Source organism: Cyprinodon variegatus, unplaced genomic scaffold, assembly GCF_000732505.1.
Source record: "Cyprinodon variegatus isolate N-32 unplaced genomic scaffold, C_variegatus-1.0 Scaffold168, whole genome shotgun sequence".
Taxonomy (NCBI): domain Eukaryota; kingdom Metazoa; phylum Chordata; class Actinopteri; order Cyprinodontiformes; family Cyprinodontidae; genus Cyprinodon; species Cyprinodon variegatus.
The window spans coordinates 396,093-411,380 of NW_015150621.1; the positions used below are offsets into that span (position 1 = coordinate 396,093).

Genomic DNA, 15,288 nt, shown 5'->3' on the forward strand with positions numbered 1-15,288 from the left:
GAGTTTTTTTTAATTTTGCCACAAATCATTTAATTGACACAACAAATACATGTAGGAATGTGTTCCGGTCAGTGGGGACTGAGATGAAACATCATGGTCTGCATGTAAGACACTGTGTGTGACAGAAAACTAACTTAGCCCCAGAAAGAATATTTACTCAATGTAATACGGAGATGGTAGTATCATGCTGAGGGAAAGCTTTCATCAGCAGGGAACATGGACTTCTTTCAAAGCTGACAGTGGTGGAATGTAACAAAGAACATGTACTTGACTGTACTTAAGTGCTTTTTTTCTATCTTATATTCATTTGAGTAAGTTGATGTTTTTTAGGGGGGGGGGGGGGGGTGGTATTTATATCTTTTACTCCACTACATTTCAAAGTCAAATATTATACTTTCTAGTCCACTACATTTCTAGGAAGCTGCTATTTACTTGTTACTTTTGGTTCAGCTTAGCTTTTTAATCTGCTGTTGCTATTTTTCTTTCTTGAAATGCAGTTTGAACACGCAAGATAACAGCCCTTAGGACTGAATTAGGACACCGCTGTTTAGAGATTTGCATGACATTCCACAGATGTGAGAAACTCAGGGCAGATATGATTTGTAGTTTATAATTTTATTAAGCTTTTAGTTGTTACCATGTGGCCAAGTTGTTCGGTAGGATTAGTTCTCAAAGCAGAGTTGGAGTTTCTTTGTGGTAATAGATTCAACCTTAAACCTTTATTCCATGGGGAAAGCGTGAGGAGAATCAAGGCACTGTTTTCTTTTTTGTTTGATTTTTAATAAGAAATAATAATCAAAATAGCTGTCTTTATTTTTTGAGGCATTTTTATCCTGAACTTCTTTCCAAGTGGTGTAGAGTTTGTAGAAGAATGGTTCTTATGCATCAATACATCAGATGATTTCTGAAAGTGACAAGATTCTCTAAAATGACTCTTAAAATTACAGAGAAAAGTATTAACATTAGAAAATTGTATTGGTATTTTTGAATACTTAAATACTTTTAAATGCATGGACTTTTAAATACTACAATATTTTCAAAAGTACTGTGAGTACTTCAATACTTTTACTTGATTAGATTTTTGACAGTTACTTTTACTTATAGTTGAGTAAGTTTTGACTATCAGTACTACTGATGAGTACTTTGTCCACCACTGAAAGCTGATAGGATAATGATTGGAGGAGAAAACAGGATGATTCTGAGGTACAACCAGATAGAGGCAGAAAAAGACTTGATTTTCTGTTAATACAAGATTAAATACCAATGACAAAAATATTTAAAAAATTGTTTGTTTTAATGGGACAAAATGGGCTAAAGTTTACGAATTGCAGTTGGAAAAAGGTATTCAACTATGCAATCCAGTTAAATAAAGGAGATAGATGGTATTTCACTCAGCCAGCACTTTATTTTCTTTGCAAAGAACAAATGAAAAATATGGCATAACGTCCAGCCCTGCACTGGCTAGACAACATTTGTCTCACTAATATAAACCCCTCAGAAAAGGCTGTGAAGGTCTCCAAATAGGTCTCTAAACTGTCTTACAGACAGTTAGAGAATATAATGTTAGGAATTAAAACCCTGAGAAACAGTCTAGCTAATTATGAGACAATTATTTTTATCTCAATCACTCCCTAATAGAATTAACAGCCCCTCAGCATTCATAAATCAATATATGTAAAATGAAATTAATAAGAGATGGATTTTTTTCCCCACCATCGGGTTTAAATCCATTTGCAAGGCAACAATTTCAAGCTGTCATGATGATTAACTGCAAGCTGCAAATCTAATGCCTACGTTCTACCTTTTACTGTTTATCCACTTTGAATGGATTTTAGAAGATTTCACAACTGTTTTGAAATAACTGGCAAACAAAAACCTTCCCTTTTTCAGTTGGGGGGATAAATTATGTCACAACAAAGCAACCACCTCCAGAACATGCTGGCATCGACAAACCGAGCTCCCAGAACAAAGGCACACAATCCTCCCAATGAGCCGCTGCTGCAAAAAAGAATCTATCAACATCTGGACTGCAGCACAACGACTATTGTTGAAAGTGGGGGGTAAAGAAAAAAAAAAAAGTCCAGTCCTGTTCCTGCCTATGTTTTAACCGCTGCTTATGTTTTACAGATGCCCAAAAATGATTTTGAGCCAAACTTGAGTACTCTGACTGTAAACATGTGACACCCATAGGACACAAATGGTTTTAATATGAAGTGATATCGGAAAACTGACATGCATGTTATTAATAATGTGAAGTAAAAATATATTCATAACATTAAATTCCTTTTATTTCACCAACCTTTATCACTCTACTGATTTCCATCACCTCTCCTGGTGTCAGTGCATGCTTCTGATCAGACATGGTTGCTCATTTTTATTTCCACTAAGCCCTTTAAAAGGGGATCTGTATTGGTAGATCACCTGGAACCTCCTATGGGGGATTAGTCATTTCGTCATGCACAGTGTTGTGCATTAATCTTGTATCTGTTTTCTACTTCCATAAAAGGATATAGCTCAAAGTGGAAGAAGGTGCCCTTAACTCATACCTCAAATGTTTCCCACTAAAATGTACAAAGTGGGTCAAAGTTCAGAGAGACTCTTCTAATGTTCCAAAGGGACAATAAGCTCTCATAAAGGTGAGGTTTGTATTATTTCATGTACAATTTCATCATAACTCAAGTGAAAAATAGGGGATTCTTTCCACACTAAGGGGCCATAAAGTGGGTGCCTGTTTGATTTGTGAGGTGTCTTTCTATATTTTTTTTTTACTGCCTACGTACAGATTTGCCCCGGTGGAAGAGGAGCTGGTTTCCTGCCAAGGTGAAGTATCGGGTTTTCCAGCGCTTGATAAACTTCCAGCGGACCTGCTTCTCCTTCAGCTTTCCTTCGATCAGAGGCTGGCCCTCCTGGTTCACAACTAAAGGGTCAAACAATCACAGAGGAAGACAGTTAGAGGTACAAACTGGGATAGAACATATACATAATCTTTATTGTTGTTGTTTTTTAAATATTTTATTTTCACATTGCTTTTAAATGTTGTTAAATTATTGCATTTGCAAACAATACGAAAGATGTAAAGAAAAAAAAAGATGTAAATTATGTAAAAAAAGGTCAAATTAACTAACGCAACATTTTAAAATTTAGTCACTAGGGGCGCTAGACCAATAACTTCTTGAAAGCAGTAGAGGTAATATTTTGGCATCGCTCCAATACCGAGTCAATACAGGGTCAGTATGACCAATAACAATTCTCTTTTTATGTTTAAACTTGATGTTTCATGAAACTATTGACCTTTTGGAGATTTTTACTTTATTATTACAAAGTTAAAATGGAAAATTAACAAAACAAAGACTCAAAGCATTTTAAAAACAAAAATCTTTCGTCAATAAAACGAAATTACCACATCATTACAAATATTCTTGTTTGGCAGGCGCAGCTGAGTCATGTGACCGTGCAAGACAGTGATGAGGGGGGAGGAGGAGCAGCAGAGTGCTGTGACACAGACTGGGAGACTTGAATCTGCTGCAGTCAGTGCGTATTGTTTTTCCACAAGTATTCTTTTTATATGAATATCAGCATTGCTATTGATATTATCAATATTATCAATGCTAGGATCAATCCAGCCACCTCTAACTGGCGGCACTGCACTGTGGTAAAATGAGTCAGTCTTCTCAGTGTTTTAGAATCAGATATCAGTCCCCTTTGGACCAGTAGATTGAAAAGACAAGGTTTGACTTGTAAAGACAAGGTCACGTTCAACTCTCTAAAATAAATCCTACATCAGGCAAACAAAAATAGTATCTTTAAAATATCTTTGTTCAGTTGAACAACTTTTAATTTAGTAAGCTCGAGTGTTTAGAGGGAGCTCAGACTGCCATAAAGTAGCACTCTGGTCACTAATCTTATTTAGTGAACTACCTGACCATCTCAACTTCTGCAAATTTCTTTTTTTATTTTTATGGGTAGGAGGATTATATTTATAATCAGAGCAAATAAACCTTGATATAAAATAACTGAAGGCACCCTTTAAAAACTTGCTAAACACATAAGATTAAAAGTAACTGTAACGCTACTACAGCACATTGTGCAATCAAACTTATGACAAAGATCGTCCTAAATAGTTTAAAGTATGAGTCTGTATATAATTGATTACCTAACCCCCTCTTTCTCCCGGCTTATTGTGACTAAGAAAATGACTCAATGAAATAAGATCAGCCTCCTTTAATAATTTTTGACCACGATTACAAACTGGATTATGATATTTTATTTAATGTCTTTTGATTCATCTATATTTTGAAAACTTAAGGTGGAGAAGATGCTTTTTTTTAAAGTTTCAAATGGCATTAGTTTAATGTGAATTGGGTTGATATAAACAAAATATAACCAACAAGTTATTAACAGTCTATGATTAATTTAGCCATATAGTCCAAATATAAACCAGCATGTTCCTCATTAAAATATTTTGGTTTGAGCAGATTGTTGAATGCTGTATATAATATCTGTTTGCAGCAGGATAATACAGAGTCTGTCTGGTGACATGTACAGAAAAAAACAAGATATTAAGTGGTGGCCACGTGTTGCTAATGTGTTGGTACGAGATAGATAAGTTGTTTGTGAGGGAGCTCCTTTATGGTGATGTAGCATATGTTAATGAAACATAGAGAACATAGGCTTGATTTCATTTTATTTTAACCTTGGAATGAACTATACTGATATCATGCAATCTCATGCAATTAAACACTAAGTGGTAAGCAGTAAGAGGTACTTAATACGGGTGCTGAAGGCATATGGATTCAGATGTAAAGAGAATGCGGACATTGGCCACGTTATTGACTTCATCCAGAAGGAGCCGGCAGGACCCGCAAGACTGCATGGTTATAGGTGGATGCACTAAAAATGTCAGATGAACAGCATCAGGGCAAAAAAGGAGGATGTGTGGTAAATCATCACACGCTGGCTATAACTTATCTATGTCGTACCCACTTATTAATAACGCATGACTTAACATCTTGTACAGTTTTTTCTGTCCATGTCACCAGACGTATGATAACAACATTGAATTTTAAGTGCCTTAAATATCACAATGTGTGTAAAGACAGATAACTAATCCAGTACAGTTTTATTCCGCACATTTGAATTGCTAGGGAGTCTTCTGTTATTGATTTTGTGTGATTCAGACCATCAAAGATATGTTGGCCAAGTTGGTTTGGCCAGCTCTATGTCTTTATTAGGTTAAAGCAAATAATTTGTCTTGGCCATCACTATTCTTGGATCTATGTACAATTGATTATTTTCTTGGGATGTGTTGGAAAAACAAGCATTATCCATGGATCCCCCACCTCATAATTTGAACACCTCCTTAGGACTGAGAGTATATGACTCAGCAGGTCTTGGCTGCTTGGGGAGCAAAAACGGCACAAACACCCAATTAGGCAGGTGTTTATAATGCTACATATACCTGACTGGTGAATGTACTTCAATTTCTGACAGATATCAATGTCAGACTTTTAAATTACTCAATTTCTATAATTAAGTGTTCAGCAAATCATGTTCCTCGTTATGCCCTGTACACTACATGAAGCATGATCAGGCTGAAACTCGGCCCGATCGAAAAATTCTTGCACGACTGGAGAAACGGCCCAATATGGGAAAACAATTGTACCGTGTATGGCCGGCTTAAAGTAAACTATAGCATACACTAGCATTAAGGGGGTAACAAGGAGGACTACCGGTATATATTTGTATTTGTACATTTTAGGAGGAAAATCTCATTATTGTACTATTATTATATTTGTCTACATTTGAGTATTTAGAACAGCTTAGCTGTTAGAAGCAACCCCTGTATTTGCTCCATAATTTTGGATTTGACATGTCTGGAGAATATTAGCATGTATTCACCATCCAGTTAAAGCACTCAGCTTCTGTTGCATAATCTACAATCTTCATGTATTCCTCCATAAGCATGTACACTTCATACTGATCATTAACATACATTTTAAAGACATTACAGTAATTATGATCAGAAATACATCATAAAACAAAACAGATTTTAATAAACTGCTGTTTACAGTTTTATCTTTTTGCGAACAAAATGCCAGAGTCATTATACTATAAAGGCTACAGGTTGTATTCAGCAGGATACATAAGCACACATGGTAAACCTCCTTTTTTCAGTAATTTATTGCTTTAAAGTAATGCAACTACAACCACTAAGAGTTTTTTTTTAAAGGAGAACCATTAATAGTTTGTTCTTTACAACTAACTGTGCATTGCATGCCCAATAGTATAGGACTGAGCTGTGGGGAAAAACACCCACCTCCAGATTGTGCAGAGTAGCTGCCAGGGGACAATACAAAGTTGTAGGTTTCATACTTAAATTCAAATGTAATATATATTTCAACACATTTTAAATAGCAACCCTTGTATTGTATTAAGCAATGAGGAGCAAAGGAGGTGATAGGTGTATAAAATATTTTGTTATTTATCATAGTCCAGCTGTCTTTGACTGCTAATAAGGATCCCAGACACTTTTCAGATGTTTTACACAGGTGTGAAATCTGCTTTACATTACTTCCCTACATGTTTATTGTGAAATAAGAAACAAAAGGGAATTATATCCACAAGATAAAATACATTATACACGGATAAGATAGTTTGCTAAAGGAGCATAAAGCAATAATTCATCATTTTGGACAGATAGAATTGAAACATTTGTAATATGAAGAAGTAAAGGTATATCTTTGGCTGGAATATCATCATCCCCAACATCTGTTGTTCTCCAATCTCAACTGGGCTGGCAATGCCTGCATGTAAGTCTATGTGAACAGCTTCCACTCAATGCTTAGGCTCTTCTTGCCCAGAGAGAGCAGCCTAGCATCGGAGCAAAATGGTAGGGAGCCCAGCAGAGCAAAAAGTTTATCTGGGGATGATCATTTGCCAAAATGACGTTTTCTTGCTATTATTTCAAAGTTATGAGCTATTTACTTTTGCGCTGGACATGTTCCTCTGAAAAGTAACACTATTTTTCTATGTATTTATTCTTTGCAAATATGCACATTGGTTGAGAAGCTGCAGCTGGAGTGGAGAAAGAGAAAGAGAAAGGTTTCGTTTTGGTCTACAGACAATGCTCAACCCACATAGTGAAGAGATGTTCACCTATTGCTCCTTTTAGAATTAAAACAAAACGCTTTTAATTTTTAAGTTTACCTACTGAATTTTACATCAAACCATTTCATGACCAGGTGAAAACAGATGCTGTAATGACTATCTTTCGTTCAACTTCAAAAAAAGAAGATAATTCAAAGGACATGCAGTTTATTTCCATAAGAACAGGATGTGCCTTCACTTCACTTTCTGTCACTCTCTAATGATTGCACTTTTCTATAGCAGTCTTGGCAGAGGAAATAAAAACAACAGAAGAAGAATCTGTAATCAGAGGTGATTACAGAGTTAACGATTAGATGCATACAATGTGGCAGCCTCATTTATTGGAGTTGAGCCTGATCATACCTCAATGTTGACTCTGATCCTGAGACTTATTAGAACTGATTCTGAAAAGCTTTGAGACTTAGATTTTCAAAGAGAACTTGGCAACATGCGAGCAGTTTGATTCCAGGGACAGATTATTGTGTCCTAACAGAAGGCTGAACGTTGATTGTGCCAAATTAACACTCAGCAAGGTAAATATACAAATCCAAATGTATGAGAGCACACATAATCCATTTAATACATATAGAGAATAATGAAAATAATGATTTTTTTCATTGAGAATTTCTTCTATTTTTATTTCCCCATCTCTATCTGTCTATATGTAAGAAGTATGAGAGGAAGCAGTTTAAAAAAATAATAAAAATCATCAGCAAGGCCAGCTCTGTCCCACAAAGTGCAGGAGATGAGAGACTGAAGGACTCTGGTGAAAAACAACATTCATTGTTGGAACATTTCTCTCAACCCATGCATGAAACTATTTCAATCATGGAGAGATCCTTCCCTGAATGACTGCTGGGTCCAAGGGGCATCAAGGAATGTTTTTAAAGATTCTTAGTTTCTCCAGCTGTTAGTTACCTTTACTTCTACCAACAAACTTAATAGGCTAATAAAACCTCTGCTGGTTCTTGTAAAGTTTTTTATAAACTTTCCCCTCGCTTCTAAAATCACCCAAATTTCACCAATATACAACAAGAAAGGATTATTCTATTCTTATCCCATTTTAAAAGTCAGTCTTTATGTCTATTTTTTATGTAACAGGCTAGGATGGCAAGACATCATAAACCAAACTCTGAAATTCAGATAATAAATAATGCAGTTTAAAGGCTCCTTATAAATGGGGTAAATTCATAAAGCTGTTTAACATGCTTTATTTTTTGTTTCTCTTGTTTTGCATCAGCTTCCGGCTTTATTTTGGCAAAGGATTCAGACGCACATGTCTAAATATATTTAGTCCAGCAAATAACAGCAGCTGTGAGATCAAGGAGGAGAAAAGCCTTTTTATGTAGTAAGAGACCAGATTCTGACTGGAGCCTGGCAATTCTCAAAATGTTATGGACAACATCAGAGCATATCAGATTTCTGTTGAAAGAAATATCTGTTATTTTCAGCCTGAAAATAATCAGCATTGGTTTAAGGCAAAAATATACCTGACTGTAAAATTATGACATGCAGTATACAAAATTTGTTGTTTTAACGTGAGACGTGTTGTCCATAAAAACACATTTCTTACATGTATTATAACCTGTTATTTTTTATTGATGGTGGCTTTATGTAAGCTCGGTACCACCTACTGTAGAGCCCAATGAGCTAAACAGCTGAGCAAAAACAGATCCTTACTGTCCCTAAAATATGTTGCACCGAAGAAAAAAAGTTCTCCTTCAATCATTTGACTTCTGTCGTTACCCTCTGCATGTGATCCACCAGTTGAAACAATTCACGTCTTAAGTTTGTACCTTGGGTCTTAATAAAGCATTTTTGGAAACATGAGACACACCTTACTGGAACAGAGAATAAATTCTACCTTCCTTGACATCCCTGCTCGGTTTTCTGTGAAGTTGGCGACTTATCCAGCGAATTTTTCCTCAGGATTTCTTCTCCTACATGATAATTAAAACCAGGTTTGAGTAGAAAAAGTATCTTTCATTGCTTTTCTTTAAGAAATAATGCCTGATATAAATATGTGGATAAGTCTGCTCATCACAGATACTTTTTTCCTTTGGAGCATTTTTTTTGGATCAGAAACTTCTTTGTGTGTATTTTGGTAATTAGTCATTCATTAAGTTGATTTATTGAAGAAGTGTTTATATTTTTGAATAGGTCATTAGCAATAATTTTCATGGCTCATCTCCTTGGGTATTTATTTTCCAGAAACTTCCATCCAATGGTAAACTAACAAAGCTCTGAGAGACTGCTGATAAACACTGAAATTTTCTGAAACTCTAATAAACTATGAGATGTTCGGCCCACTGAAGATTCCAGCCATTTAGCTCAATCATATATCACATAATATCAATATTCACATTGAACAAGTAAAGGATCCCCTGTTCTCCATGACAGCGACCATTAACAGGACTGTCCATCAGGTACTAATGATGATATTTGATGAACTAAAGTAAAATCCCATAAACTTATGGTATCTGAATCTACAGTAAGTGTAGTTTACTTCCTATTCTCAGTTACTACACGCTAAATCAGGTTTATGCTGGGCTTTAAACATGACAACTTCAGCTGCAACATATAAAAAAGATCAACCGAACAGCCTGAAATAGTTACTGCTTTCACCTCAGGCAGTCCCATCTGGTCAGTCATTCACGCCAACAAACAGCTTCCTGTTTTCTGGCGTCTTATTAGCAGCCATCAAACATCAGAGTGATGTACAGTATGATGGCTTAAAGCAACTCATTAGTGACCGAAAAGCTCTCTTTCTGAGGTATCCCTACCCTCCTCCCCTTACATAACGCTTTAACTACATCCGTCCAAATAGGCATCCTTTAACTTCTTCTTACGTGAACTTCAAACTCTTTTACAGCGTTCAACTCGTTATTTTCCATTTTGTGGGTTTTCTACAGTAAGATAGATAAAACCAAATTATGGAACCTGTTATTTTCACATTATGTAAACCATTTTAACACAGTGTGTGCTTTATGGTGATGGTGGAAGTTTTTCATAGCAGAGAATATCAAATATCAAGGAGTTTGAGAGATGGGATGCCTCTACTTCTGATCAAAGAGCTTCATTAAATGTTGATAAACACAAAACTTTTACCACATTTTGCTTAAGTATCTGTTCCCAGTAAACATGTAATTTTATTCTCAGCAAAAGTCAAATAATTTACCCACTTCCAAGGGAAAGGAATAACACTGGATTTAATTAAGGGCTGAGACTAAGGTTGCTGAAAAGACATGCGTGGAAATCTTTTTATTGTCAACTTTCCAGTTATGCACTGCTTTCTCTTTGAACATCATGACTTGTTTATAACTGTACCATGCATTCGCTGTGCTTAAATCATTAAAGTATGTGTGGAACTATCTAATTTTCAGGAATGTTTTAGTAGTAGAGAAAGAAACTGCCTGTTTTGTAAACAGACCCCTACTTGTCCACTAGTTCTCTTCAGCTACTGTTTCTGGCTACCCCTCATATTTCGTTTTCTTCAGTTCTATAGTCTTGTCTGTTGATGCAGTTTTTTCCAGAGCTAGTTTTTCATTGTTATGTCGAAAAAAGTGGAAATGAACAATGGGAGTTAACATCTCTGCACAACATTTCAACCTTAGAACGAAAGAGTACTTTCCAAAAAAGGTTTTTAAAATCCACTGGACTTTGTTTCCAAGGGTGTACTTTCGTTTGAACATGACAAATCTTTTACTTCATCAACTGACTTTATTCTGTTTTACCTTTACAATATTTATCATGTCCTTCAAAGACCCCAGAAAACAACTACTAACATTGCGTGGGTAATTGATAATCCACTCATTTAAATTAAAATTTTACTGTGTATGTCCTACTGTTAGTAAGACAAAGAAGAAGTTCATGGAGTTGAATCTAATGATGAAATCATAGTAAAAATTAATATTACTTATAAATCACTGCAAATATGAGTATCTCTATTTAAAAACAATAAAAATAATCTAAAGATGAAAGAAATAAAAGCCGACTTTGAAAGATTGAACTCCTTTGAAATCCTTGCCTGACCCAAAATGCTGCAAACAGATCAAGGGCCATAATAAGGAGCCTATAATGCAGCACTGATGAAAGAAAAACAATATATGGTACTGAAAATATGCATTTACATAAAAGGATAAGATTTTGTCTTTTTTTGTATTTGTATTTATTCATTACTGCAACTCCCATCAATAAAATGAAATGCAAGCAAAACACGGTTCTAATGAGATGTAACATATCCAGGGACAGTTAGAGACACTGTGTGCAGAGGCGTAGCCAGAAAATATTAATAAGGGTGGCCAGGTAATAACCAATGTACACTTAGGGTTGGCCAAAAGCGGATAGGCGCCAGAACCTCGGGGTCCATCTACCCTGTTCAAACAGAAAAAATACCGAGCATATCATCCATATTTTCTAAATAAAGACAAACTACACTTTCCTACATCCTTTGCTAACAAATAGATGCATATATTTAAACATCTGTGCTTTCTAGATAAAAGGCATGTTGGTTAAAGTTCTTTGAGGTTTGAATTCTGGGGCAAACATATTTTCCATTGTCATTACTTACCTACATTTATCAATAATCTTTCTGCATGAAATTGATATTTACAAGTACTAATATCTACATAAATTGATATATGAAAAATTAAAATGTTTTTAATTTTCCACTTGAGAGTATTACTGCTCCCGCCATCTGTATTAGAGGGAAAGATGGTAGGGGTGGCCACAGGGGTGGCCAATGATTGGGTAAGAGTGGCTATGGCCACCCCTGGCCCCCCATTTAGCTCCCCCCCTGATTGTCTGTAGCTGCCATATTTGAGGCTAGGTAATGGTGGTGCGAAGCTGGATCCTCTTCATCAGAACTGAGTCAGTACAGCAGAAGGTGCCAACTTTCAGTGACCTAGCACATCTCTTAAACCTGGCCCTCATTCTTTGTTCAAGTTCCCATAACTACTCTGAGAAAAGATTGGTTTCCTTGCAGGAATTTTGAGCAAAAACATCCCACTAAGCTCCCCAGAGAAACGCATCAGTCTCTAAAAAACCTGTGCTTGATTTGGTGAAGACAGCGGAACGTGGAGCACAGGGTCAGAGGTGCAATTTGACAGGTTGGGGAATAAAAGAGCACTGAATGCCAACTGAGCTAATATGAAAGAGGAGGGGTCTCATTTTTTTAGATGGTCATGTTCTCTGCCTGTTTGTGTGCGTTTGTGTTCACCTGTGGCCTTTTCAGGGTTGTTGCACATGAAGCAGAGCCAGCCCCCCTCCTCCTCGCTGTACCCAAACAGGTCAAAGAAACGCACCTCCTCTAGCTGAATCTGAAGGTTGTCCAGGTCCTGAAGACAAAAAAAAAAAGAAACAAAATGCTTATATATGTCTTTGTTTTATCTGTCCGTCCCTATTTGGACCAACCAAATCCAGACTTTAAATCTCCTTTCATCAGAAAGCCACCCACACACACAGGGTAATATCAGCTTCCTCTCTGCTGTTTGTACAACCTAAACAACCAAGGTCGAGGGGTTTTGCCTGTGGATACAGATAAAGCAGGGCCGTGTTTGACTGAAACGGTCATCTATGAGGTTAGACCGTAAATATTCTCCTATAGGTCAGGATGACTAAGCACTTTCTGGAAATCATAGCGATACACGTCATGAATAAAATAACTCTGAGCACAGAGCACGTAAGAGAGTGAGAGCTCAAACAGGCATTTGAAGGAAAGCACGCCATATGACAAAACTTAGAAAGCATATGTGAAGTATTGCGGATTTCTGTTTTAGCTGCAATTTCAAACCTTTTACACTTTAGACATACTTTGTGAACTGATATGGATGAACAATTATTTTAACCCACACCGAAAAAATAAATAAATAAACAATCCACTACTGTTTATAAAACTGTTCAGTTGTTTGCTCGTTGATTGCAATGAGTATCCAGGATTTCAATGTCCCAAAGCAAACAGCCAGGGCCCCTAAGGGAAAATCCTTAGTGTAGTGTGAGCAAACCTGGTCAAGAACTACAGGGAAGGTCTGATATTTATAATTGCAAACAAAGGTTTCAGTACCAAATATTACGCTTTGTTTTTTCAATGTATTTAATACTTAAGTCTTGCTCTAAAATTGAAATTATATACTGAAATAAATCCAATTTGACAATGTGAATTCCTGGATTTCACTGAAGAGTACCTAGGATAAAACCTCTATGTGATTTACAAGTGGGACAAGTGGGCATTTGCTGCTTTACACTTCACTAAGTGGTAAAAAAAATACATAACTCACTGACTAACTTTAAAAGAGAACTGTTTTTTTTTTCATACAAATTAAAATAAACAAACAACTTTTATAATTGGTTCCAGTTTCTCAATAAAGACTATGTTTGATCCAGAAAAACAACAACAATGTGTACTGAACACATTTAGGAATGAATTGTTTCACAAAAACAAATGAGCAAGATGGCACTCATTTACTTCCAAAACCAATAGAAGAATTAGGTAACAGCATATCTGTGAACGTTCTCAGTCATCCAGGTCAAAGTCATTCCAAAAAAATAAAATTAAAAACAATCCACTGAACTTTGTTTCCAAGTTTTCGCTTCCCATCCAGGAAGCTTTTTCAATTCAAAATGTCTATTTCTATTCAACATGTCATGGTCACCTTGAAAAGTTCAGTTTAGGCAACTGGACATGAAGTTTTCTAGAAGACGTCTCTCCTCTCATCTAAGAGGCTGACTCATTTCTAACTAGTGGCGGGGAGCACTGAGATTAATATAACATTGGATGTTGGAAGAACTAGGGGAAACAAACGGTGGTTCTGATCTCTCCTACTGGATTGGCCATGGAGGTCACCTGGGGGGTGTTAATGGTAGTTAGGGGGTTTTGATGGGTTGTTAACTCCCTCTGCAGAGCAGTTTCGGTCTAATGCCTAATTGAAGTGTGAGTCAGGTGAGGGCAGGTCAGAGGTGGATCTTTAGGATATTGCTCTTAAAAGTGCTTTGTAATTAGGTGAAAGGTTATGCCTGATGATAGATGTTTTTTCAAGGTTAACAAAAACCACTTCCTTAACCCCTCGCTAAAACCATTTGTCTTCATTGGCCAGAACATGGACATTGTTGTCCTCCAACGAGTGTCCTTTAGCCTTCAGGAGTAGGTGAACAGCTGAGTCCTGTCTTGAGGAGTCCTGTGTTGAGCCTTGTGCCTGTGTAGCAGTTGCTTGGTCACTCCACTGTACAGGTCTGTACACGCTTTACTGAACGGCGTAAACCACATTGTCGGTCTTGTTTTTTGGGTGTCTTATCTATGGGGTGGGTTGTAGGAGTCAAAACGGAGGTACTGGTCAGTGTATGTGGGTTTCCCTAATGGAGACCAGTTTTTCTAATCGTAGACGTCTACAGGAAACCCACACAGACTGACCAGTACCTCCCTTTGACTCACACCACCCACTGGAACACAAACTAAGCGTCATCAAAACCCTCCAGACAAAAACAGAAACCATGTCAACCACCAACAGAGGGGAGATAGAACAGGGATGCACTAGAATATCCCAGAAGAACTGTGGTTATACCAGATGTGCTTTTTTAAAAATCAAGAAGAGGCCTGCTGAGAGGGAAGAAAACACAAGGAACATCATCATTCCTTATGTTGCTTGAGTCTCTGAAAAACTCAGGAGGGTTTTCAACCAGTACGGGATCGATGTGCACTTCAAACCTGGCAACACCCTGAGAAAAAATTGCGTTCACCCCAAAGACAAGACACTAAGAAACAAGACAGGCAATGTGAACTTCACCGTTCAGTGTAGTGAAGAGTGTACAGACCTTTACAGTGGAGAGACCAAGCAACCACTACACAGCCGTGTGGCTCAACACAGGAGGGCCACCTCCCCAGGACAGGACTGTTCACCTACACCTGGTGGCTAATGGACATTTAGCCTTAGTTTTTAGGAAAACAGTGTCCATATTTTGGCCAAGGAAGACAGATGGTTTGAGCGAGGGATTAAGGAAGCCATCTTTGTTAACCTGGAAAAAGAACATCTCTCAACAGAGGAGGTGGTCTTAGAAATAACCTTCCACCTACTTACAAAGCACTTTTAGGAGCAATGTCCTGAAGATTCACCGCCCACCTGACTCACAATTCAATGAGACATGTCGCTA

General features: G+C 37.0%; 1 protein-coding gene across 1 annotated transcript in view; it reads right to left on the bottom strand.

Moving 5' to 3' along the window:
• veph1 (ventricular zone expressed PH domain containing 1) overlaps positions 1 to 15,288 on the bottom strand; it is a 106,407-nt gene that overhangs the window by 3,858 nt on the left and 87,261 nt on the right. Inside the window, exons 12-13 of the mRNA XM_015378278.1 lie at positions 12,365 to 12,482; positions 2,781 to 2,917 (exon numbers count right to left, since the gene is read on the bottom strand). Coding sequence (XP_015233764.1) covers positions 2,781 to 2,917; positions 12,365 to 12,482 — 255 coding nt within the window. The remainder of the gene's footprint in view (positions 1 to 2,780; positions 2,918 to 12,364; positions 12,483 to 15,288) is intronic.